The sequence below is a fragment of the Geotrypetes seraphini genome, chromosome 3 (genome assembly GCF_902459505.1).
Source record: "Geotrypetes seraphini chromosome 3, aGeoSer1.1, whole genome shotgun sequence".
NCBI lineage: Eukaryota > Metazoa > Chordata > Amphibia > Gymnophiona > Dermophiidae > Geotrypetes > Geotrypetes seraphini.
In genome coordinates this window covers 321,375,045-321,400,828 of record NC_047086.1, presented here as the reverse complement: position 1 = coordinate 321,400,828, position 25,784 = coordinate 321,375,045, and the positions used below count along the sequence as shown (strand labels likewise).

General features: G+C 46.1%; 1 protein-coding gene across 4 annotated transcripts; it reads left to right on the top strand.

Annotated features, from left to right (window-relative positions):
- The first annotated feature begins 1,973 nt into the window (after positions 1 to 1,973).
- On the top strand, positions 1,974 to 16,734 carry LOC117356813 (histone H3-like centromeric protein A). 4 transcript variants are annotated; one of them, XM_033936532.1, is made up of 5 exons: positions 1,974 to 2,244; positions 7,931 to 8,052; positions 8,374 to 8,451; positions 8,682 to 8,899; positions 14,601 to 16,734. In XM_033936532.1, exons 1-4 carry the CDS (start codon positions 2,094 to 2,096, stop codon positions 8,814 to 8,816), a joined length of 486 nt encoding a protein of 161 aa, XP_033792423.1. In that variant the 5' UTR covers positions 1,974 to 2,093; the 3' UTR covers positions 8,817 to 8,899; positions 14,601 to 16,734. The 4 variants fall into 4 exon arrangements, with proteins under 4 accessions (XP_033792423.1, XP_033792422.1, XP_033792424.1 ...); XM_033936531.1 differs by having other exon boundaries at positions 8,682 to 14,006; XM_033936534.1 differs by lacking the exon at positions 1,974 to 2,244 and adding an exon at positions 2,549 to 2,700 and having other exon boundaries at positions 8,682 to 14,006.
- The last annotated feature ends 9,050 nt before the right edge of the window (positions 16,735 to 25,784 follow it).

Sequence of the window (25,784 nt, the reverse complement as noted above, 5' to 3'; positions counted from 1 at the left end):
TTTCAGAGGTCAAACCCTCTTTCCTTAGATCAGTAAAGTATACTACTGTTACAGTATCATGTCCTGACTTGAGGAAGGAGAATTTGGTCTCTGAAAGTTAGTCAACAATGTATTAAAATTAGTCCAATAAAATGATCACCGTATTTTTCCATTTTCTATTTCTAAACATTTATCAACACAGCTACAATACTACTTTATCCTAAAGCAAAAAAATATAATTTTTTCTACCTTTGTCATGTGATTTCTACTTTCCTCATCTTGTCATTCTCTTTCTTCCATCCACTGTCTTCCCCCTTGCAGAAACTGTCTCTCCCTACCATCTCTCCTCTTGACCCCCCCCCTTGGTCTGGCATCTCTCTCCTTTCATCTCTTTCCCTCCCCCCTGTGGTTTTTAGCATCTCTCTCTTCTCATTTCCTCTGCTCAGATCTGTTATGTCTCCTTCCCCATTCTCTGGCATCTCTCTCTCCTCTTTCCTTTTCTTCTCTGGTCTTCCTTCTTTATTTTCTGCCTCCGTCTAAATTAAATTATTTCTTCTTATGCAGTCCTTAGTTTCCCTCTTTCCACTGTGTCTACCCAAAGCATGCCTTCACCCCCTTTCCTTCACCCCTCCACTATCTCACTAACTCTATCTTCTTCCCCCATCCAGCATGTCCTTTTTCTTTATCCCTCCTTCCATCCAGTATGTGTTCTCTTTCTCCACTTCCATTCAGCATTTGCTCTCCCTTCTCCCCACTTCCATCATCTGCCTCTTCTCTCTCTTTCCCCCACTTCCATCATCTGCTCTCTTCTTGCTCTCCCTTTTCCCCACTTCCATCATCTGTCCCCTTCTCTCCATCCACCTCAGGCCCATCTCTCTCCCTTCCTCTCATCTTTCTGATTCTGGCAACAAAGATCGTCCCCGTGATGACACTCATGATCGGCAACAGCCCCCCCCCCCCGCGATGACACTCAAGATCAGCAACGGGTCCCCGCCAGCATCAACAGCACTTCAAATCAGCAACGCGATGCTCAGTCCAAAGCTTCCCTCTGACTCGATCTTCCTGAGTGGAAACAGGAAGCTGTGTCAGAGGGAGTTTTGGGCTGAGCACCGCGTTGCCGATCTGAAGTGCTGTTGATGCCAGGGTGAGAAGGCCCGTAGCTGATCTTGAGTGCCAGAGGGGAGGGGGGGGGGCATTGCCGATCTTGAGTGCCGGAGGGGCCCATTGCCGATCTTGATTGCCGCACGGGGGGAGGGGCTGTTGCCAATAATCGCTGTTTGAAAAAAAAAATCAAACCAGGGGGGGGCTCTCTTTTTGCCCTCCTTCAGTGGGCCCTCTCACAGTTCTGGGCCCTAGGCACATGCCTCTTGGACCTATTGATGAATCCGGCCCTGGCAGCGCAGCATTTACAACTCTTTGCTTCGGTCCTTTTCGCTGCCAGTTCCCACCTACTTTCTTTTTGCGCGAAGGCAGGAGTAGGACCCGGCAGCAAGGAAGGCCCGAAGCAAGCAGGAGCAGCGAGTTGAAGCCTTCCCTGCCCTAGGCTGGAAGTGACTTCGGCAATGGGGAAAATCAGCACCGCAGGCTCCTCTTACGCGCTGCAAATCAAACTGCCACAGGCTCCCTCCCCGCGCATGTGCCGCAAATGGAAAACGGCGACGGAAGCACAAATCACAGCGGCAGGGATCACGCCATTTCAACTGCGCATGTGCGTGTAAGGGTTCTATATTAGATTTTGACGTTGGAGGTGAAGGCTTGTAAGACCTACAAACATAATCAAACGAAATATAACTTGTTGAACTTGAATCATGAGCATAAACCAACCCTCGATCGCTTCTCAATGTGTCCCTCAAGTCTTGGCCTAGCAACGTCTGGAGGAAGGGGCACGTGGTGAAAACCCATACCTAACAAACAAACAAAAAATACCCACCCCACACATAAAATAGGGAAGGAAGTGACGTTTGAGAAGGGAGGCAGAACGTGCGGGTAGTTTGAACTAGGTTGTTTGATGATTAGGAATGAGTGAGAGCCCTGTGCGCGCAGGCGCGGTGTAAATGAAGGCATAAGAGTGCTGTCGTCGTTTAAAATATACTTGGACGCGGTTTGGTGAAGTCATGCGACGGGAATCGGGCCCTAGTACGAGCCGTGATTCGGGCCCTAGCACGAGTGGGAACCCGGGGCCTAGTGCCAGCAGGAGGAAGACCCGCACCCCTAGGAGAGTGACTGTAGCCAGGAGTCCTCCGCCGGCTCCAGCGGGACGCCCGAGTAAGGAGGAGAGGGTGCCACTGGGAAGGGAGTGTGCAAAATTAGAGCCTCCCCCCCCCCCCCCGCAAGTGTCACACTGATTCACATAAGGAATGCATATGCACAGCACTAATAGTTGAAGAGCTTCTTCAGAGCCTCATGCAGATATCACACTGATGCACATAAAACATAAGTACAGCACTAATGGCTGAGACCCATAGGCTTGCACTAATGTAATAAAGTATGAACAGAGCAGTATTGATGTTAAGATTTATGGATAACCTTGAGGGATAGCCTGTGTTATTTGAATGGTAAAGGGTGGGGAGAAGGGTGTGAAAATCATGAAGGAACAGGAAATTATCTTCTTACATGACATTGATGACTATGGAGGTCTGTACCATGTGATCTCATCAGCAGGGTTGTGACTTCACTGTTGCATGGAGATGGGAGTTGGGCCCCAGAATGAGCAGGAACCTGGTAATGAACTTAAGTACCCACAGGTGGAAAAGATGTACAGGCAGTCCCCAGGTTAAGAACAAGTTATGTTTTTAAAGCTGTTCTTAAGTCAGACTTGTATGTAACTCAAAACTTGTAGATTTTAAAATTCTTGCTGCTTGCCTCTGCTCCCAGCTGATAAAAGGGCCAACTGTCCCTACCAGTGTTCCCTCTAGGGTACAGCATGCACAACCACACACTGTTCTTAATGTGGCCATGTTTCATTCCTGAATCTGCTATAGGAGACGTGTAGGAGTCTATGCAACTGGAAATACTGCTCAATGAAATCGGATGAAGCTACAACTGCATTCTTAAGTACAAGTCATAGTTAAGTCGGGTGTCTAACTTGGGGACTGCCTGTACTTTGAGGGAAATGATCATGGTTATGATCAATCTGCTTTTCCTGCAAGCGTGCCATTTTAAGAAATTTTTAAATAGGACTCTGGTGTTTCAAGTAGGAGTAATGAATATGTGCTTGAATGCTCTTATTACTCCAGCCCTCACTTATCAGCAATTTTGGAAAGATTTTAAGACCTATCTATTTAAACAGTACAATACTTAATAGATATCAATATGATAAATGGATTTTTATTATTTTTATGGAATAAGGTTTACAGAAGCTTATCTATTTTAGTATAAATAATCTGTATTGTGCATATTTCGTTTGAATAAGTTAGGGTTGTACTTTGTCAGTTAGTATAAGAACATAAGAAGTTGCCTCCGCTGAGGCAGACCAGAGGTCCATCTCGCCCAGCGGTTCACTCCCGAGCAGTGGTCCCAGAATATCCCTAAACCTACCTCTATTCCTATCTGTTCCCCTCAATTCCTTTATCCTCTAGGAACCTATCCAAACCTTCTTTGAAGCCTTGTAACGTGCTCCGGCCTATCACAGCCTCCAGAAGCGCATTCCATGTATCCACCACCCTCTGGGTAAAGAAGAACTTTCTGGCATTTGTTCTAAACCTGTCCCCTTTTAATTTCTCCGAGTGCCCCCTTGTACTTGTGGTTCCCCATAATCTGAAAAATCTGTCCCTGTCTACCCTTTCTATACCCTTCAGGATCTTGAAGGTTTCTATCATGGCTATCGTGTCTATCATGACTCTGTATCTTAAATACTTTGTAATTTACTGTGTAAACTGCTAAGAACTGATGGTGTGGCGGTATACAAAAATAAACTATTATTATTATTATTCTGTGCTGTCTCACTTAAATAAGGAGAAGATGGTGGAGGAAAGCGAGGAATGTGCTTTTATCCCAGGACAAGCAGGCAGGTATTCTCACTAGTGGGTGAAGTCATCCAACGGAGCCCCAATGCGGACATCTCACAAGCATACTTGCTTGTAGAAACTTTTAGAAGTTTCGAGTTGCCCACACCGCGCATATGCGAGTGCCTTCCCGCCCGATGCACCGGGCGTGTCTCCTCAGTTCTTTCTCTTCTGCGGAGCTGAGAAGTCTGTCTTTCTACTCTCTGCGCGAAGTTCCTTCACTTGTGCCTTCTGTGCCCGCGGTTTTGAGTTTTTTGGGCTCATTATCGTTGGCTCACGTTGCGTTTTCTTGTTTTAAAAAAATATATTTCTTTCGATCGTTCGACCGGGCAGGCCATATGGAGCTTTTTCGGTCTATGTCCCGGCCTGTTACCGGTTTTAAAAAGTGTGTCAAGTGCCAGCGCGCGATTTCGTTGATGGACCCGCATCGACGCTGTCTTCAGTGTCTGGGGCCTCAACATCTTCCGAAATCGTGCTGGCCTTGCTCCACACTTACAGCACGTGCTTTTAAGCATCGCTGTGTTTTGTGGGAGTCGTTGTTTAGCATGGAGGCATCCCTGGAGCTGCCCTCATCGCAGAGCGCCACGCCTTCGACTTCCGCTTCAACATCTTCAGCCTCGAGTCTGCTCAAGCCTGCCTCGTTCGTGCCGGCTTCGACTCCGACGCCTGCTGCGGTGCCTTCCGCTGTCTCAGGTCAGGTAGCGCAGCCTCCCATTCCTCCAGTGGTGCTCAAGGTGCCCAAGGCTTCTAAGCCCAAGCCCCCTGGCGGCTGAGTTAGCGATGTCCGTGCTGGAGGTCCCATTTGCCGGCTTCGTTCCATGCCATGATGGAGAAGCGATTTGTCGAGCTCTTTACTAAGATTGGGCCGACGCTTCTCTCCCAGATCCAGCCTGGGCACGCGAAAGCCTCCCGCGAGGTCGAGCCACCGCCGGTGCCTCCTCGGCGCACACTCTCACTGCTGGGAGCAGAGTCTTGGCGAGTGTCTGGTCTGGCTTCGGGGCATGCCTCGCAAGGAGCAGAGTCTTTGCCCATGCCACCTTTGGAACCGATACCCTCGATGCATGGCGCAGTTCTCTTGCCTGGACCAGAGACTTCCTCCTCGATGCTGAGCCTCGAGCCTTGGGGAGCTTCGTCTCAGCCTCCACTGCTTCGATCCACAGCCTCCAGTCCCATCTACTCGGTGGCTGCCTCGTCTGGGCTTCGCTCGCCTCGACGCTCGAGGTCTGCTTCTCGACACAGCTCCGGTTGTCGATCGAGGCACTCATTGAGGCATTCATCGAGACATGCCTCGCCTCGCCGTAAGCAACCTTTTCGGGAGTTTTCACCGGATTACTCGCCTCCTCCTATGCCAGAACTCGAGGACTGCGGGGATTCGTTCTCCCCATGCCGGTCCTCGGCCTCGGCGGACCAGGCCGCCTCATCTTCTTCGAGCCCATCTCAAGGCCCGGCCCTGGCGGACCAGTTGTCATTCTCGTCCTTCCTGAGGCAGATGGCGGTGGATCTGGATATCACCCTGGATTCGGGTTCCAAGTTTTCTAAGGAATATTTGGAGACGATGCATCTTCCCCAACCTCCTGCTGAGTCTCTCCGTCTGCCGCTACATAAGCTTCTGGACCAGACTTTCATGAGATGCTTCGAGACTCCATACTCCATTCCTGCGGTCCCAGAGAAGTTGGATGCTAGGTACCGCATGGTGCACCATAAGGGCTTCGACGGGGTGCAGCTCTCTCACCAGTCCCTATTGGTTGAATCCTCCCTGAAGCGGTCTCATTCCTCCCAGGTCTATGCCTCCACTCCTGGCCGGGAGGGCAAAACCATGGTCAGATTTGGCAGGCGCATCTACCAGAACTCGATGATGGCTTCTCGAGTCCTAAATTACAGCTTTCATTTTGCGACCTACTTTGAATTTTTTCTATCCATTCTTCAAAAGTTTTTGCCCTATCTGGACTCTCAGGCTCGCTTCGAATACTCGGAGGTACTGGCGTCGTTGTCCCAACTCCGCTTGCAGATGATGCAATCGTCTTACGATGCTTTTGAACTCTCGGCCAGAGCTGCTGCTTGTTCGGTGGCCATGAGATGCTTGGCGTTGCTTCGGACCATTGATATGGACCCGAATCTCTAGGACAGGCTAGCGAACGTTCCCTGTGCGGGAGCGGACCTTTTCGATGAATCCATCGAGGCGGCGACGGAGAAGCTGTCCAAACATGAAAAATCTTTTCAGTCTATTCTCCGCCAGAAGCCCAAGCCTGCTATCTCTCGTCCTTCTCATCCGCCTATGATTTATCAGAGGCGCTACCCACCGAAGCAGGCCCCCACCATCCGCCCGCCTGTGAAGAGGCAGCACCAGCAGAAGCCCCAACAAAAGCCTCAACCTTCTGCTGTCCCCAAGGCTCCCCAGCCTTTTTGACTGTCTCGTAGGGAGCATAACTTCCATCGTTCTGCCCTCCCCGCTTTTTCCCATCGGAGGTAGTCTCCATCATTTTTACCATCGATGGACGACTATTACCACCGACCTCTGGGTCCTTTCCATCGTAAGAGAGGGATACTCTCTTCAGTTCCATCATGTTCCTCCGGAACATCCTCCAAGAGAGTATCCTTCCAACTTAACCCAGACCACCCTTCTTCTTCAGGAAGCTCAGGCTTTGCTCCGGCTTCGTGCCGTCGAGCCGGTCCCTGTGGACCAACAGAACAGGGGTTTTTACTCCCGGTACTTCCTTGTTCCGTCTTATTTTGGACCTCAGGGTGCTCAACAAGTTCCTGGTCAGGGAGAAGTTTCGCATGTTGACCCTGGCTTCTCTCTATCCCCTCCTCGAGCAGAACGACTAGTTATGCTCCCGAAGCCGAATTCTCATCCTGGAGAATCAGCTCTTCACACTATGGACTGTAAGCGTGCTTTGGCTTTCTACCTGGAACGCACCAAGCCTCACAGGACTGCTCCTCAACTTTTCATCTCCTTCGATCTGAACAAGTTGGGACGCCCTATCTCTAAGCGCACCATCTCCAACTGGATGGCGGCTTGTATCTCTTTCTGCTATGCCCAGGCTGGATTACTCCTTCACAGTAAAGTCACAGCTCATAAGGTCAGAGCAATGGCAGCCTCTATAGCTTTCCTCAGATTGACATTGATTGAGGAGATTTGTAAAGCTGCCACTTGGTCCTCGGTTCATACCTTCACCTCACACTATTGTCTGGATATCTTCTCCAGATGGGATGGACAGTATGGCCAAACAGTGTTACAAAATTTGTTCTCCTAAGTTGCCAACTCTCCCACCATCCCATTGTGGTTAGCTTGGAGGTCACCCACTAGTGAGAATATCTGCCTACTTGTCCTGGGATAAAGCAATATTACTTACCGTAACAGTTGTTATCCAGGGACAGCAGGCAGCTATTCTCACGTCCCACCCACCTCCCCTGGGTTGGCTTCTCTGCTAGCTATCTGAACTGAGGAGACACGCCCGGTGCATCGGGCGGGAAGGCACTCGCGCATGCGCGGTGTGGGCAACTCGAAACTTCTAAAAGTTTCTACAAGCAAGTATGCTTGTGAGATGTCCGCATCGGGGCTCAGTTGGATAACGTCACCCACTAGTGAGAATAGCTGCCTGCTGTCCCTGGATAACAACTGTTACGGTAAGTAACATTGCTTTGTGCCACACTAAAGCCCTAAGCAAGCTTCACATTAGTAGATGCAAAGCATGAATGGACTGCCTGCGAAGGACTTAGGAAGGCATATGAAGTAGATGGCCAACTTGTAGGGGCACTCTGTAGTTCACGTAAGAGCAGGGGCAGGGAAACACATTTTTAATTGGAGGGGCCTAAGAAATCCCCAGCCCTGCTCCCAAGTTCTCTAATTTCTTGTGATGTGTTGGTTAAAATATTGATGGTGCTGTGGCACATCCCATTCCATTCAGCTACCCATATGTAAAAGAATCCTTTACTTGTATTTTTAGGTTCCCGGAGGCCCAGAGCAACAAGGCGGAGATATCGACCTGGTGCTCGAGCATTAATGGAGATTCGACATTACCAGAAAACCACAGAACTTCTTATTCGAAAACTACCCTTCAGCAGGCTGGTAAGGAGATGTGCTTTCTGTTTTTTTTCCCCTGTTGTAGCTATTTCTTTGGCCATGAATGACAATGTATATGTTTATTAAAAGAACTTGATATACCGCCACTCTTCATCAAATCTAGTTTACAATAATATTTTAAAAAACTGTTAAAACAATAAACTTCATTTTCTGATATGAAAGATTAAATCCATTCTGTAAAGACATTATTAACAAATACACACTCTATCCTTCCATGTGAGAAGGCACACTAACTTCCATACCTGTGCATGTTGTCTTATGTGTAGCCTGTTTCTGCCTCACCTTGGTCCATTTCATCTCTTTCAGGTGCGGGAGATCTGTCTCCTCTTTACACGGGGCTATGACTATCAATGGCAATCTATGGCCCTGCTAGCCCTTCAGGAGGTAAGTGGGTTGCTGCAAGAATAGGATTGGTGGAAGGGGCTTTCAATCCATGTCAAGTGGGCCAAACATGCCACTGAATTGTTTGCCTGTTTTGGATCACAGATGGTGGTAAATGTAAAGGTTAACTTCATATTTTCACTGGTGCCATCAGTTATTTCTGCCTTTACAGTATTGAGATAGAGCTGGGGTGCTTACTTCACTGTCATGCTTTCTTTCACCTCTTTCCTCAGGCCGCAGAAGCCTTCTTGACTCGTCTCTTTGAAGATGCCTATTTATGTACTATCCATGCAAAGCGAGTCACACTATTTGTGCAGGACATTCAGTTGGCCCGGCGCATCCGTGGCATCAGTGAGGGTCTTGGCTGATATTCACCTGCAGGAGGTGTACCCTCTTCCTGAATATTCTATTTTACACATGGGGATATCTGCAGTTAACCCAGCTGGAGCAGGTGGATTGCCTTGTTAGTGAATCTGCTGCTTTATAAATGACTATGTCAAAAGTTGTCACATGTGTGTGACTGTTCCTGGTTGAAAATTATATTAAGTTAGTACATCCATGAATTCTGTGTAGTGGCATTGGAATACACAGTTTAGGATGTTGTTCATAAAACATTTGTCATTGGAAATCATGCAATCCTGTACCATCTATGCAGGGCAAAAATTGCATCTTCCTGAGCTTTGTTCCAAAGCCACTCTGCAGTAGCTGCGTGTTGTAGAAATTGTTTATACACTTGTGTTGGGGCTTTTATCAGTGAAATGGAGCGCTTTAAAAATTCCCCAGGAGTTTTCATCACTGGCTCAACCTGCACATCTTATTGAAAATGATATTGAGAATTTAACAATATTTCTTAAATGTTTGTCACCTTGTGCCTCCATGCAATGTGTGGGGACACCTTCCCATATAATGGAAAATCACATTTCATAGTGCTTTTTTAACTAGAGCCGAGAGATCCTGCCTGAATTTTGAACCACTCACATTCCCTATGCATATTCTACTTAAAGAGTGCAATGGTTGAAATCCCTTGTTGATTAAGGCCTAAGGTTCTCTCCTCGCCCCTATATTGTTATATCTATAAGTGCCCGTTATATGTAGAAATCACACAATCGTGATCACAAATGCCTAGGATCATGTGACATCTACTCTCCCCTTAAGATTCCCATCCATGTGATCTGTGTGCCTCAAAATCTCTGACCACCAAGATAAATGCTTTGACTCTGTCCTTACCTGTTCACAGAAGTTGTGCTTCATGAGCATATTCTTTCCCCTTCCCTTCCTATAGTCTGAGTTTGCTTCTGATATTTCATCCTCGGTCATTTTCAAACAGAATTTTTACTTGGCCTATTCTCTTTTAAATGCGTTATATTTTTATAATTTTGTATTTTATTCAAGCGTAGCATATAACATTGTTTAACTACACTGGCTTTGTATAGAATTTTATAAATAAAGATGAAAGCTGTTTGGTTCAAATGGTCATTGTATGGTTTTCATTTTCAGCATGAAAACTGGCTTATTTTGTATCTGATCAGTGAAAACATGTTCTGAGCTTTGTGATCTAGTGCTGCTCTGTAGTAACTGAGTGCAAAATACAGCAAGATGAAATATAATGTAGGTATTTGACAAAATGGCAATTCTTATTTCTAGTGCAATAGGTGTAATTTTAGACAGTAGGGTATTCTCCCCGTTTTCGTGAGCCATGCAGAAGGTTTTCAACGACGACGCCTTCTCTGAGGGCTCTGCTGCCCCCTTTAGTTTTTCCTTTTGCATGTGAGCCGTGTCTTTCTGATCTGCTCTATATATTTCTTTGTTTTCAGTATTTTTTGCAGTTTTTGCAGCTATTGGTGCACCAGAGCTCCCCAGTGCAGGGAAAAGCTCTACCTATGTAGAGAAGAAGTAAACTTGGGTCTGCAGCTGGCAGGTTAATCCCTTGGGAACCTGTTTGACAAGCCTGCAGAAACCTTTGTAGAGCTCGGGGTCCATATCCCTAGTAACTTAACTCAGCTGCTGAATCGCAGGGGCTTGAGGTCAGGCTGTTAGGCATCTGCCGGCTGCGTTTTCACCTCCTCTCTTCATGTGCGCATTTCCGTGGGGATTGAGGATCAGTCCGACTTTGGTCTGACTGACAGCCAGAAGATTGCAGCATTTGGAGGATTGGCTGATTGAGGCAGGGATTCTTCTCAAAGATCCAGCTACTTCTTGGAGCTCAGGCAGGCTGCAGCACTTTGAGAGCACATGTCACAGATATTACAATTGGGGCTATTATAATGGGGGGGGGGGTCTGAAAAAAACTATTTTTAAAGGTTTCTGCCACATCCTCTAGGGTCCCCCACCTCTAAGATGTTGTTTTCTGAGGTTTTTTAAACTTTTAGTTAAGGCGTTTTGGGGATGTCTTCAAAATGCTGCTGTGACAGCCAACTTGGATTTCTTAATTTTTTTATTCAAAGATTCCAGATCCTTCAAATTGCATCGTTTTACGTCAAAAATGACAGGCTCGTGCTGGATGGATGCTGGTAGAGCACCCTTGGACCACATGCTACACAGCACATGAAGGGGAGGCGGGAGTTTTGGGCTTAGCCCCCCACCCCCACCCTTTGGTCTCTAGGGCTGAGGAACCTCTAGAAGGTCTGTCTACCAAGAGAAAATCCCTCTCGGAGTCTTGGAACAACAGCGTGTCTAAGTGTAAAAACATGGAAGCCGTGGATCCCAAGAGACGTAAGGTGGAGTTACCTAAAGGGGACTTGGTGATGCCTAGTAAAGTCTTTTTCCTGAATTTGTTAATTTGATATGGAGAGCTTATTTGGATAGCTGGGATCCTCATATGAAGCCTGGCAGTTAGCCGGGGTCGTGCAAGGGGGCTTGGGCTCCCAGGGCACATCAGGAACATTGGCAGTGGATGACCATGATCCTGAGGAACTTTCTGACAGGGTCTTGATGGGCAAGGGATCAGTCTGTATTCTCTTGCTGTCATAGAGTGAGTCTCCCCTGCTGGAGACACAGGGTCGCAAACAGGTGCAGGAAGCAGTGGTGGCCTTCAACCAAGGAGAGGATCCCACTGTACGCTGATTGTTCAAGCTTTTGGTGCTATTAGAGCTCATTACTGACTCTCTACAGGAGTTACAGTTAGACTCCCAGCATGCCCCCTCCACTCAGTGTTCTATTATGAGCAGAGTGAGAGCATAGCCCATGTCTTTCCCTGGCATCCTGATATGAGTGTTTTAGTCACGGAGCACTGGGATGCCCCTGAGGGCTCTTTAAAGGTAGCCAAAACAATGTCTAGGCTGCATCCTATGGCATAGGAGTGTCAACAGATGTTCGCTCAGCCTAAGGTGGATTCCTTGGTTGCTCAGGTAAACGAATTCACATCCCTGCCAAGTGAGGTGTAGTATTAAAGGGGTACATAGGATCACTGAGTGATGTGGTCCTAAGAAGGCAGTTCGAAGCTTTGGCCTTAGTGATCAAAGCAGCTGCAGAGTCTTTCTTGTGGCATATGCTTATCATACCAAGATGCGTGGGATCACCCTGGCAGAGGATGAGCCTTTGCCTCAGCTTTTGCTAGTAGGGGTGGATTATGTAACTGATGCTCTCTACAACATCATTAGAATCATGAGCAAAGTCTCAGCTTATTCCATTTCAACCTGCAGAATGCTCTGGATCAGAGAAAGGGCTGGAGATTCCACCTCCAAGGTTACTCTCAGCAGACTCCTTTTCAAGGGTCAGATGATGTTCGCAAAGGGTCTGGACAATTTGATGTTCAGTGTAGTAGATTGCCGTCCAAAATCTCTGCTGGACAGCAAACTGTGAACCTCTAGAGATTTGTAGCGGTCTAATTTTCATAATTCCAGGCGCTTTCAACAGTACTCGGGAGGAGCCTCATTTCGGAGATCCTATCAAGGATCAAGACAGAGATTCACAGGCGAATCCAAGCCGTTGGTCCTTGTCCCTCTTCCCTCTTCAGTCTCCAAGAAGGCACAATGATGCCAGACCTGAAGTTTTCCCCCTGAGAATAGGAGGAAAGCTCTCAGCATATGCAGAGATCTAGGAGCAGATCTCCAGCACTGGGTGCTGGAGATCATTTGGTGAGGGTGCAGGCTCAAGTTTGCCCATCCCCTAACTGGTTTGTAGACTCCGTGGTTGGGCATCCAGAAAAGTCATGCAGAGTGTTAGCAAAAGTACAGCTTGGGTCTGTCTTCCAGAGGCATGCATACAGAAGCTCTGCACTTAGATAATGGACTTGATGGCCAAGACAGCTCCATCTTCCTGGCACTATCTTCAGGTACTAAGATCCAAGGTAGTCATTATAGATGTAGTCCCTTGGACAAAGGCTCACATGCATCCCTCTCCAGAACTGTCCTCTACTGTCTCAGTGATCCCCACAAAAGGACTCCCTTCAAATGACTCTCCTGTGGACTCCGGAATCCAACTGCAGTATGAGTTGGTGGCTCCAGCCACAGTCGTTATTATGGGGTATGCCCCTCAGAATGACTTTGTTGGTGATTCTTACAATGGATGCCAGCCTGTTTGGCTGGGGAGGCCATTACAATGGATACCCAGTTAAGGGGTGGTGGTCAGCCTCCCAGAGAAAATGGTCCATCAACAGACTGGAGCTTCAAGCCATTCAATTGGTGTTACAAAAGCTGGAGAAGAGTCTGGAAGGACAGGTAGTCTGAGTCTTCTTGGACAATACTATAGTAGTGGCATATGTCAGTCGCCAAGGAGGCATCAAGAGTGTGCAGCTGAGCCTGGAAGTCCACTTATTGTTCCAGTGGGCAGAACTACACCTACAGGAAATATCTGCGGCACATGTAGCAGGAATGGACAATGTCCAGGCTGATTACCTCAGCAGGCAGACCTTAGACCCAGGAAAATGAATGTTATCTGCAGCAGCATTCCAGTCCATCGTTCTTCAGTGGGGTTGGCCAACTTTCATTCTGATAGCTACAGCAAGGAACAAAAAGGTGGACCAGTTTTTCAGTCAAAGATCCAAGCCTGGAAGTGAAGGTCTGGATGCCCTAGTCCAGCCGTGGCCATTGAACAAACTCTTGTACCTGTTTCCTCCATGGCCCATGATAGGGCCAATACTTTACAGAATAGCAAGTTACCCAGGGAGAGTGGTCCTCATAGCACCAGACTGGCTGTGGTACGTGGAACTAGTTCATCTTCAGAGGGACCAGAGTCTCAGACTGCAGGTATAGCCCAATTTTCTATCTCAGGACCCAGTATGATCACTTTAGTCTTAAAGAATGGCTTGTAAGCGTGCGGTGTTAAGAGCACAAAGGTTACTCAGAGATAGTCATTGTTACTCACCTCAGAGCCAAGAAGCCTATGATTGCTTATGCTAAGGCATGGGAGATGTTTTACATTGATGCACGAAAGAGAAGCTCAATATTTTAGTTACTTGGTGCAAACATTTGGCCTGTTTGTAAGAAGTAATTGATATTTTATCATATTTTTTTTTTATACATTACAGAAAGTGGTAACATCTGGCCAGGCAATACCCATCCTCAAAGCAATGGGCTCAGTCAGTGGTAGCCCTGATTCTCGGTATACTTAAACTCAAAGTGAGTTTTCAAGATCCTGCATTTCTCAAGGCATATGTAAATTAGGCATCAGTTTCTTCATAGTGTGAAGAAGCTTTTTTTAATGGGTAGGAAAACTCTGTGTTACAGCCGCCATGCACCAAAGAGGACATAACTCTACAATGCTAAAATCATATCTACTTAAGACTGTTAGGACTCTAGGAAATTGTGCCGGGCCTGGCCTGGCCTAACTAATTCTTAAAGTAGTGGGTTGAGCCAGCGGTAACCTAAATTTGAGACACACTTTAATCTCTGCCTTTTACTTGGTTGGAGTAAACATTTGGTCTATTTATAGGAAGTCATTGATATTTTATCATCTTTTTTTCTAAATTGCAGAAAGCATATATACTTTAGGTAGTTAGCATTTTACATTTTAGAGCTTGGTCAGATATTGTCACAAGGAGCAGCTTAGAGTTTGAACCCACAACCTCAAGGTGCAGAGGTTGTAGCTTTTAACCATCTGGCCCCTTCCTTCCTGTAGGCATACTTTAAGCTCAGTCTTTTAGTTACTTTGTGCAAACATTTGGCCTATTTATAAGAATTCATTGACATTTTATCATTTTTTCTACATTGCAGAAAGCAGCAACGCCTGGACCTCCAAGCAGGTATCGATAAAGGCCTCACAGTAGTGTCAGGATTCAAGTGTTGTGCCTCATGCTTCAGAGCCTGTGGATGCAAAGCTCATCTGCCTTCTCATTGAGATTCCTAAAGGGGGTACTAAGGATCAGAGTACCGTTAAGACAACTGTTTCTGTCATGAAACCTTAACATAATTTTGCATGGCTTCAGTCAAGCTCCTTGAGCCTATTCAAGAGGTGTCCTTGTTGTATATTACTGTCAAGACTGTTTTCCTCATGGTTCTTACATGAGTGAGACAAGTCTTGGAGCTGCAGGCCCTTTCGTGCAGGGAGTTCATGGAGGAAGGAGTTTCCTTGCACATGATCCCGTCCTTTTTGCCAACGGTTGTTTTGGCTTTTCATATCAATCAGAAGGTACGCTTGCCAGCGTTCAAGACCATAGGGTCAAAGAAGAAGGACCGGATTTTGAGAAAGCTGGATGTGATGAGAGTCTTCCTACATAATCTAGAGGTCACCAATGAGTTCCGACTGTTAAACCATCTGTTTGTGCTCACTAGTCAGGCTAGATGTGGTAGACCAATGTCTAAGGCTACCATTTCAAGATGGATACGGATGACTATCTCATCCTTTGGCAAGAATTCTCCGGTCTCCTTGAAAGCACATTCCACATGAAGCATGGCTTCTTCGTGGGCAGAAGCTCGGGTGATTTCACCCGGGGAGATTTGTAGGGCCTGGTCCACTCTGCATACCTTCTCCAATTTCTACAGAGTGGACATAGCAGCATGGGAGGATACCATCTTTGGGTCCTCAGTGTTACAAGAGGTGCAGAGGTCCCACTGTAGATTTCTGGGACTGCTTTTGTATGTCCCTGATGTCCAGAATTGACATGCCTATTGCACTAGAAAAAGAGATTAGGTTCTTACCTTGCTAATATCTTTTCTGATAGATAACTGTGTCATTCTGGAACCCTGCCCTGCGGCCCCGTGAAGTATTTTGTGTGGCCCCGGTCGAGAGCGATGCAGTGTTTTCCTCTGCTGCCCCCGGGTGTTTACCGTCTTGCCAGCTCCCTCCTTTGTCTTGCTGCAGCGTTTGTGCAGTCCCAGAAACATTTTTTTCGGCCAATGCGGCCCAGGGAAGCCAAAAGGTTGAACACCCCTGATCTATTGCTATAACATACTGGGGGAATGTTTGAGCTACATAAATGTTTCTGATTGTTTATTTCAGTGTTTCAATTATTCAGTTAAAATGTTCAATATGTTTGTTATACTTTCAAGGTAGAACAGATTTGTAATTTGGGGATTCTCATACCCCTCCTTATGTGTTCCTATATAAGGTTATCACCTGCTTTGGTACAAACTGAAGGGGGCAGCAGAACCCTCTGGAGAAGGAGGAGTTAAAAACCTGGAATGGATTCCTTCTGCATGGCTTATAAGCATGGGAAGAATACCCTACTGTCCAGAATGACATACCTATCTATTAGAAAAGATATTAGCAAGGTAAGAACCTAATCTCATTAGGTTAATGGAGTTTATCTGGACCTTTAAAAATGAGGCATCTTTACAGTCTGGACATTTTTTTCAGTCTTTAGTATCTCTCACCCTTACATTCATGGCAGGCAGGCTCTCAAATGCAAAGGTTCATTGCAGAAGCCTTTTGAATAAAAATAACCTTAGCTGGATAAATCAGAATTTTAATTCTTTTATGTCCCTTTTTGTGTTATATAGACCATTTTGTGTTATATAGACCCAAATTACCTTTTATCTCATTTTGTGTTATATAGTCCAACAAGGATAACTAGGAATTCCATTTTATTTGCCTATCCAAAAATTACTGGCTGCAGATATAAGACCTTTTTGGACAGGACTCTTGCATTTCAAGCAAGTAAGCAGCAGTCCTGGTGGAGTTGTGTTGTCTTATGATGCATTTCGAAAAGTAATCAAGTCAAAGTTGTTTGATAAATTTATTACCTAAATGAGGACATTACTGTTAACTAAAATTTTATACTGAATTTTTTAGGAAAATTGCTGTATTTCAGTTAATTGTATTTCGATGATTGTCCAGCCCTCTTCTGTGTAAACTGCCTAGAAATTGTTTAATTATGGCAGTACAGATGAATAAAGTTATGTTATGCTATGTAAGACTGCATGGAAGAAGGTACTGAATTATTATTTTTCCATGTATTTTTTTACCTGTTGAACTGTTTTCCCAATAGAGTGGAAACAGGACTAAGCAGTTTATCCCTTGCCAGTGGGTGGATGTAGCTAAAAGGAAGAAGCAATATGCCTGACCCAACATATTGGTGAAAGATTGTGAGCAATACTCCATTAATACTGCAAGGGAAAAACTGCTAAACACAACAGACATTATTTTAAGAAACTGTCTCTCTTTCTTTTTTTAAGGAAAGGAAAATATATGCTAAAAGCCATAGAAAAAATTACCAAGTAGGACAATTTATTTGTCTGTATTTTGACTGTCCTGGTAGACTTTAGGCTCTGAATTCTTAAGAAAAAAATAACTTCTACTTGGTCAATGCTGTCGATGTTCATGCTCCACAATGCAATACTACACAAGAGCAGAAATGAAATGTTGTGTTTTATTCTGTTTTCATCCCTACCTACAAAATATAATTTTTTCAAACTCACAAGATGATTTTAGATTACTTAGGTTCCTTCATCTGAAAAAGAGGCCCTTTTGAATCGATCACTGTAACCAGTTCATTCATGGCATGATTTCCAAACTGCCAATTTACAAATTAATTGCTCTGAACAATATGTGCTGCAGTCATCGCAGTACTGAGGCAGTATCTTTTTGTCCAGTGGATGGTAATGGACAGTTGAACTGCTTTATAGGAGGACAATAGGCTTGCTCAAGTGTGCAACTATTTGAGGGAAGCTATCCCGCCCATCACGGGTGGCTACAGTCTGTGCTGTTTGTGACCAGCTGCTGTGCACTGTCAAGAGTCTCCAGGAATCATGTGCATACAACAAAGCCTGTCCTTTCTACAGCCACCTTGCAGCCTAGAAAGACGCACAGAAATCAACAACATATGGGTCTTTGGGGGGTTCCACTCATTTAACAAACATTATTTTCTCGACAACAAAACAAAAATATTTTGATGGCTTAAATCATCCAAGTCACTAAATGAAATCCCCCCAGACAGCAGGATGCAGGCACTAATTGGCTTGTCTCATAGATTTATTTTTTTTTTTTTTTAGCAAACGTCTCAAAAGAAGCAGACTGGCCCATTTTTCAGGCTAATGATTGCTAATTGCAGTAATGAATAGGAGGCTTGAGGGGCTGATCACTACAGCCTGGTAAATTTTCTTCACCAGTACAATACAGTATTGAGGGTTTTGCTTTTTATGTGTGTGGGGAGGGGGCAAAGCTGATAGCTTTAAATGCATTGTTAATTTTGTTATGCACATATTTCCTGGTTACATTATCATCCTGGTGTTTATTTTAAAGGTTACATGCTTCATATAAACAGCACAGTCCTATTAAGTATTTCACTTCAGTGCTCCAAACACATTTTTTCACAGGTTGATTCCCATCTTGGGGACAGTATTAATATTTAAGTATGTTATCATAGTTAAGCAAAATTAATGTCACAAGTCAACAATGCACAGTATTAACTCTTCCAAAAGTAAATAACTTGCTAGTCACGCACACACAGACTACTGGCTGCACATACTGTAGCAGGACTTAATTATCCACTCCTACACTAGTTAAGATTACATTTATACACCTTTCTGACTTACAGAAACATAGAAGAATGCTAAGAAATTAAAGGTTATACATTTGGGCTGCAAAAGAGGAGCGGGACTTGGGTATGATAGGGTGTGATAATCTTAAGACCATAAGCCATGCCTCTGCTGGTTCAGACCAGAGGTCCATCATGCCCAGCAGTCCGCTCACGCGGCGGCCCATCAGGACCTGTATAGTAACCCTTTATCTATACCCTTCTATCCCCTTTTTCTTCAGAAAATTGTCCAATCCCTTCTTGAACTCCAATACCGTACCCTATCCTATCACGCCCTCTGGAAGCACATTCCAGGTGTCCACCACCCGTTGAGTGAAGAAGAACTTCCTAGCATTGGTTCTAAATCTGTCCCCTTTTAATTTTTCCGAATGCCTTTTCGTTCTTGTAGTTGTCGAAAGTTTGAAGAATCTGTCCCTCTCCATTTTCTCTATGCCCTTCGTGATCTTGTAAGTCTCTATCATATCCCCTCTAAGTCTCCGCTTCTCCAGCGAAAATAGCCCCAGTCTCTCTAATCTTTCAGCGTATGAAAGGTTTTCCATACCTTTTATCAAACATTTCGTTCTCTTCTGAACCCTCTCGAGTATCGCCATATCCTTCTTTAGGTACGACAACCAATATTGGACGCAGTACTCCAGATGCAAGCGCACCATCGCCTGATACAACGGCAGGATAACTTCTTTCTTTCTGCTTGTAATACCCTTCTTGATTATTCTCAGTATTCTATTCGCTTTCTTAGCGGCCACTGCACATTGTGCCGACGGCTTCATTGTCATGTCCACTGTTACCCCCAAGTCCCTTTCTTGGGTACTCTCACTCAATAACAGCCCTCCCATCGTGTAGCTGTACCTCGGGTTTCTGTTTCCTACGTGTAAGACTTTACATTTCTCAACATTGAACTTCATCTTCCATCTCATCGCCCACTCCCCTAGTTTGTTCAGGTCCTTTTGTAAATCTTCACAGTCCTCTTTAGTCCTAGCTCCATTAAATAGCTTGGTGTCATCTGCAAATTTTATTACTTCGCTCTTCGTTCCTGTTTCTAGATCATTTATAAATACATTGAATAGGAGCAGTCCAAGCACCGACCCCTGCGGAACACCACTCTTGACCCTCCTCCAGTCCGAGTAGTGGCCCTTCACTCCTACCCTCTGCTTCCTGCCCGCCAACCAATTCCTGATCCATCTGTGTACGTCTCCTTCCACCCCATGGTTCTTCAGTTTCCGAAGTAGGCGTTCAAGGGGGTACCTTGTCAAAGGCTTTTTGGAAGTCTAAGTATATAATGTCTATGTGGTCCCCCTTTGTCCATCCATTTGTTAATTCCTTCAAAGAAGTGCAATAAGTTCGTCAGGCACGATCTTCCCTTGCAGAAGCCATGTTGGCTTGTAATCATAAGTTTATGCCTCTCTAGATGCTCCTCGATGCTATCTTTTATCAGCGCTTCCGCCATTTTCCCCAGAATCGAGGTCTGACTTACCGGTCTGTACTTCCCCGGGTCACCTCTCGATCCCTTTTTAAAGATGGGCGTAACATTGGCTATCTTCCAATCCTCCGGGATCACGCCTGTTTTCAGGGATAGATTACAAACCTGGTTTAGTAGTTCTGCTATTTCCTCCTTTAGTTCTTTCAATATCCTAGGGTGGATTCCATCCGGGCCTGGTGATTTGTCAGTTTTTAATTTTTCTAGTCTGTGTACGTCCTCAAGGCTTACTTCAATGGATGTTTATTTTTCTGTTTGGTCTCCTTTGAAGATTTGTTCAGGTTCCGGTATGTTGGATGTGTCATCTTTTGTAAATATTGACGAAAAGAACCTGTTTAGTCTTTCCGCCACTTCTTTCTCCTCCTTCACCACTCCCTTCCTATCTCCGTCATCCAGCGGTCCCACCTCCTCCCTAGCAGGCTGTTTCCCTTTAACATATCTGAAGAACGGTTTTAAATTTTGTGCTTCCCTGGCTAGCCTCTCTTCATATTCTCTTTTTGCTTTTCTAACCACAAGGTGACATTCTTTTTGATACTTCCTGTGTTCTTTCCAGTTCTCGGTTTTGCCCTTTTTCCATTTCTTGAATGAATTCTTCTTATCACCTATCGCTTTCTTCACTTCTTTAGTTATCCACGCCAGGTCTTTTGTTTGGCTCTTTTTGCACCCTTTTCTGAATCTGAGGATATACAGATTTTGCGCCTCACTCACTGTGTCCTTGAATAAAGACCAGGCTTGCTCTACAGTATGCCATGTCTTTGTGCTGTTCCTAAGTTTCTTCCTTACCATTACCCTCATCGCTTCATAGTTTCCTTTCTTGAAGTTAAAAGTTGTTGCTGTGGTTCTCTTTCCCTTCGGTATTCCTACTTCAACTTTGAACTTGATCATATTGTGATCGCTGTTTCCCAACGGTTCCACTACTTCCACTTCCTTTGCAGGTCCTCTTAGCCCATTAAGGATTAGATCCAGAGTGGCATTTCCTCTCGTCGGTTCTCTGACAAGCTGATCCATGAAGTAGTCTTGTATAGCCTCCAGGAATCCGGTCTCCCTAGCGCATTTTGAGTTTCCAAGACTCCAGTCTATCCTGGGATAGTTGAAGTCTCCCAAAATGATCATGTTACCGCTTTTGCATTCTCGCTTCATCTCGGCTTCCATTTCTTCATCGGTAGTTTTGTTTTGCCCAGGTGGACAATAATACAGGCCCATCTTTATCTCGGGCCCTTTCCTTCCTGATATTTTAACCCATAGTGATTCCAATTTGTTGGTCATCGCTGCTGTGTCCACTCTGGTCGAGTGTATGCTTTCTTTTATGTATAGAGCTATTCCTCCTCCTTTCTGCCCTGACCTGTCCTCGCGATAGAGTTTGTACCCCAGCAGTGCTATGTTCCATTTGTTTTCTTCATTCCACCATGTTTTGGAGACCCCAATGATGTCTAGGTTCTCAGTTTTGGCCATGACTTCTAGTTCCCCCAATTTGTTCCTTAGGCTCCTTGCATTAAGTTTCAAGTTTATTAGTTTTTAATATACCGACCATCAACAAGTATCTAGCCGGTTTACAATAAAAGTTAAAATCAGGGTAAAATTATATTTATAGATTATAAAATTAATAAAAGAGAAAGAATAAAGGGAAGGGTGAACATTAAAGACATTTGACAATGACGGACATAAAAGTGAGGTTAACAAGGAGGGAAGGGGAAAAGTTACATTAAAGTGATGAGAAAGAAGAAAAAATGTAAGTCCTGGTAATTTTTAGTCTTCGCTTCCTTTCCCTGTGCATCGACCTTTATTTTCTTCTCCTGTGCTATAATCCTCTTATCCTCCACCTCTGGCTCAATCCGCTCCTGTGTTTTGCCCGTTGTTTCTTCCCAGCATTTCTCCCACTTAGTATCTTCACGGGATACCTTTTTCCGAATCGTTGACACTTGGTCGACTGCCGGCTTTCCCCTTCTTCTTAGTTTAAAGCCTGTTCTATTCCTTTCCTGATGTTGTTTGCCAGAAGTCTAGTTCCTGCCTTGCTCAGGTGCAGTCCATCTCTCCTGAAGAGCTTGCTCTTGTCCCAAAATGTCCAGTTCCTCACGAAGTGGAACCCTTATTCCTCACACCATCTCCTCATCCATGCATTTATTGACTGTAGTTCCGTCTGCCTATTCACATCTGCCCTCGGTACTGGTAGGATCTCTGAAAATGCTATCCTCTGAGTCCTCATTTTCAACTTCCTTCCCAGAATATTGAACTGTTCTATCAGTGCACTTCTGCAGTAGTCCCGCCTGCTGACATCATTTGTCCTGATGTGGATCATTACTGAAGTCTCTTCCGTCTGCTCCTTCTAGGATCTTTCCAATTTTGTCCACGATGTCCTTTGTTCTCGCTCCTGGGAGGCAGGTCACCAGTCGATCCTCTCTTCCACCTGCTATATGGCTGTCCACTTGCCTGAGGATTGAGTCTCCCACTAGGATCGAGGATTTTCCCTTCAGTTTTCGCTCCGGTTGCAGGTCTATGTCCTCGGGGTGCTTCGCTGCTTCGTCCTCTATGTCCTCGGCATGCTTAGATGCTACTTCTTCCAGGCATCGAATAGACCATAATCCGCCTTGAACCACAAGGTAATGGCGGAATAGAAATCCCTAATGTAATGTAATGTAATTCCTCTCCTTCCTGCGGGATTCCTCTGTGGGTTTCTTCCTTGGAATCAACTTCCACTTGTTCTCCCTTCCATGTTGGTGTGTCTTCATCTTTCCTCTGATGTTCATGTTCTTCCACCCTCCTCCAGTAGGCCTCCTCAATGAATTCCTCAAGTTCTCTGACTTCTTCCTCTCTTGAATTCCTCTTCTGTCCTGGGTGGGTCTTCTGTGATGTAGAGTCCTTCCAGTTCATGTATCTTGTCCTTCAGTTGCCTGACTTCCCTCTTTAAGCTTTTCAGCTCCTGACACCGACCGCATACATATGACAGTCTGTGCAGAACACTGGAAAGCTTATCTTCTGGATTCCCTCTGCTTCCATTGCTGTTCGCCTTTTTGGAGTACTCTCTTTTATTTCACTGGTTCCTTTTTGCTTGTGTGAGTGTGTGTTCTTTTCTGTGCCTGCTGCTTGCTACTTCTCTATTTCCTAGTTATATGTTTTTCCTTGTATCCACTCCTAATGCGCCGTGTTTGTCTAGAGTTGGTTAGTGTTGTGGTGTTCTGTGTTGGTTGGTGTCCTGCTGTTGTTACTTATGTATGTGCCCTCTGTGTCTGCTTTGTTTTTGTTTTTATGTACTTCGGCTATTTAGCTGTGTTATTTGTTGGCTTTCTTACCTCGATTGCCCTTCCTTGGTGTCCTTTGGTGTGGTGACTCTGCCCTTCTTGAGGCCCTTTGCAAAGGCACTCTCACTAAGGCAAGCGCTTTTGCCACTCACCTTCACCATGCGCTGAACAGCTGCGTGCCGTTGGCGCCTCCCTTTTTATGGGGGAGTTCGGGCGGTGACTGTCGACGCGGTGGGGGTGGGCAGAGCTTACTCTCGCCGCTGCCTCTAACTTCCTGCTCCTTCCTGCCTGCTCTCTCTGCTCCCTGTTGGTGGTTTTTGCTTTTTTCTACACTTCTTTTCTCCTTACTAGTCTCCTCCTTCTTCCTGCTCCTCTCTGTGCTCCCTGCCGATGCTGGGCACACCGTGTGCCATTGGCTCCTCCCCTTTTATGGGAGAGTTCGAGCGGTGACTGTCGACGCGGTGGGGGTGGGCAGAGCTTACTCTCACCGCTGCCTCTAACTTCCTGCTCCTTCCTGCCTGCTCTCTCTGCTCCCTGTTGGTGGTTTTTGCTTTTTCTACACTTCTTTTCTTCTTACTAGTCTCCTCCTTCTTCCTGCTCCTCTCTGTGCTCCCTGCCGATGCTGGGCACACCGTGTGCCATTGGCTCCTCCCCTTTTATGGGGGAGTTCGGGCGGTGACTGTTGACGCGGTGGGGGTGTGCGGAGCTTACTCTCGCCGCTGCCCCTAGCTTCCTGCCTGCTCTCTCTGCTCCCCGTTGGTGATTTTTGCTTTTTTCTACACTTCTTTTCTCCTTACTAGTCTCCGTCTTCTCCCTGCTCCTCTCTGTGCTCCCTGCCAATGCTGAAAAGGCAATAAGGGATAAGGTTTCAAAACAAAACTGAGAATGCTTTGTCCTGCACTGGAATGCAACACATCAAAACTTCTTCAAAAGGCAAAGAAAAACCATAATAACTCGACCACAATATCTTGCAGCTTTTGTCCATGTCACCTAAAGAAGTTGCTTTTGTTTCTCTGGTAGTACAGCTGCCCAACAGTCTCAAACCCAGAGTCCATATATTTATGTGGTCTCTGCCTCCTTAACTTTTAGTCCTTGGGCCAAAACAATTCAAAGCAGCTTCTGCTGCAGTTTTCTGATTTCCAGATTGGGTGTGTCCTGCCCTGGCTTTTACTAAAGTTTAAAAGTACTCTCCTTTGCACAAACTGCTACTGCAATCTTTGGTAAATGCACTTCTGTGCTCTGCTAACTTTGCAAACACAGGGCTAGATTCACAAAGCAAACTGATCATGTACCGATCGCTTTGCGACCTGATTTTACTCCAGCCCGATTCACTTTCCTCTCTGCTGATCCGATTCCGATCTGCGCATGCAATTGAGGGGAACGGCATGCAAAGTAGGCAGAGACACGATTCACAAAACAAATTTTGCGAACTGACTGGGCTGGCCGATCAACTCAAGAAGTGACTGCTGGGGACCAGTCGCAAGTGTCCTTTCCAACTCCAGCTCCATTGCCGCCATGCTTTCTGCATGCCCTGCTCTCTGCTGCCCCCGATCTTGCTGCCTTTACTCTGCAGAAGCCGTCCTGCTCTCTGCCCTTCTCCTGCCTTTCAGCCCTGACTCTCCTGCTCTCTGCCTCTTTCCCCGCAGTGCGATCCCGCATGTTTAAAGCGGGGCTGCACTACGCATGCTGCTCCACTTTAAACTTGTGGGCTCGCACTGCAGAGAAGGCAGAAAAGAGCAGGAGAGTTAGGGCCAGCTGCTGCCACTGGGGATCGCCTCTATCCTGTGCAACAGATTTAAATGTGAGCAAACCCAATTTGCAAGAAAAACGCAACCACTTGTGCTGTGGCATCTGGTTCCTAGCACGTGGGAGCAGTAATGCTCTTCTTCCTGAAAACCCTTTGTAGAAAGCTTTTGCACTGGTCCTAGAGGAGATGACACACCGCTGGACTATACTGGTCTCATTCTATCCCCCATTCAATGCTCGCACTGCAGAGAAGGCGGCAGAGAGCAGAAGAGTCAGGGCCAGTGAATTTAAGAGGCTGCTGCTGCCGGGGATCACCCTTCAAGACAACTTTTGGCCTTGATTCAGATAGCAGGGGAGTCGGGGCCCCCCAAAAAACAGTACTGCCCTCTCTTCCTAACTCAGGGCCAGTCTGCGTGGGAACATGCCCCACCCAATTACAGAATAGGGATCCTGTACACCTCCTGTGTTCCCAATGGTTTAGTGACTCAGGACCAGTGTTCCCGCTAAGCTGCGCTGGCGTGCGCTGGCGCACAAAATATTACATCGCAGCGCACAAGTTTCTCGTCACAGCGCACACACGCGTCGCAAAGGTAAGGGGAGGCTGGGGGAGGAATTGGACGTCGGGGTGGGGGTGCGAGGGTTCACGGTCCTCTGTTCTCCCTAGAGTGCGGCTCATCTAGAGCAGTGGTGCCCAACCTGCTTCCCTTCCCTTCTCACTGCTGCCATCGGGGATCAGGCCGACACCGTGTCTTTGATCTCCCTGCTTCTCTTCCCTGCTGGGCTGACCAACTCTCGTGGCGGCCCGACGTCAATTCTGACGTCAAGAGGACGTTCTGGCTAGCCAATCGCTGCCTGGCTGCCCGGAACGTCCTTTCTGACGTTAGAATTGACGTCGGGCGGCGAGAGTTGATAGGCCCTGTGCAGAAGAGAAGCAGGGAGATTTCGGCCTGTTCCCGATTGCGGCAGC

What these genes read in the sequence shown, in the direction of transcription:
- LOC117356813 (XM_033936532.1), top strand. Translation starts at nt 2,094, where the DNA reads ATGCGACGGGAATCGGGCCCTAGTACGAGCCGTGATTCGGGCCCTAGC. An exon ending in AACTACCCTTCAGCAGGCTG is followed by an intron (nt 8,053 to 8,373) that starts GTAAGGAGATGT and finishes CATCTCTTTCAG; the next exon opens with GTGCGGGAGATCTGTCTCCT. An exon ending in CCCTGCTAGCCCTTCAGGAG is followed by an intron (nt 8,452 to 8,681) that starts GTAAGTGGGTTG and finishes CTCTTTCCTCAG; the next exon opens with GCCGCAGAAGCCTTCTTGAC.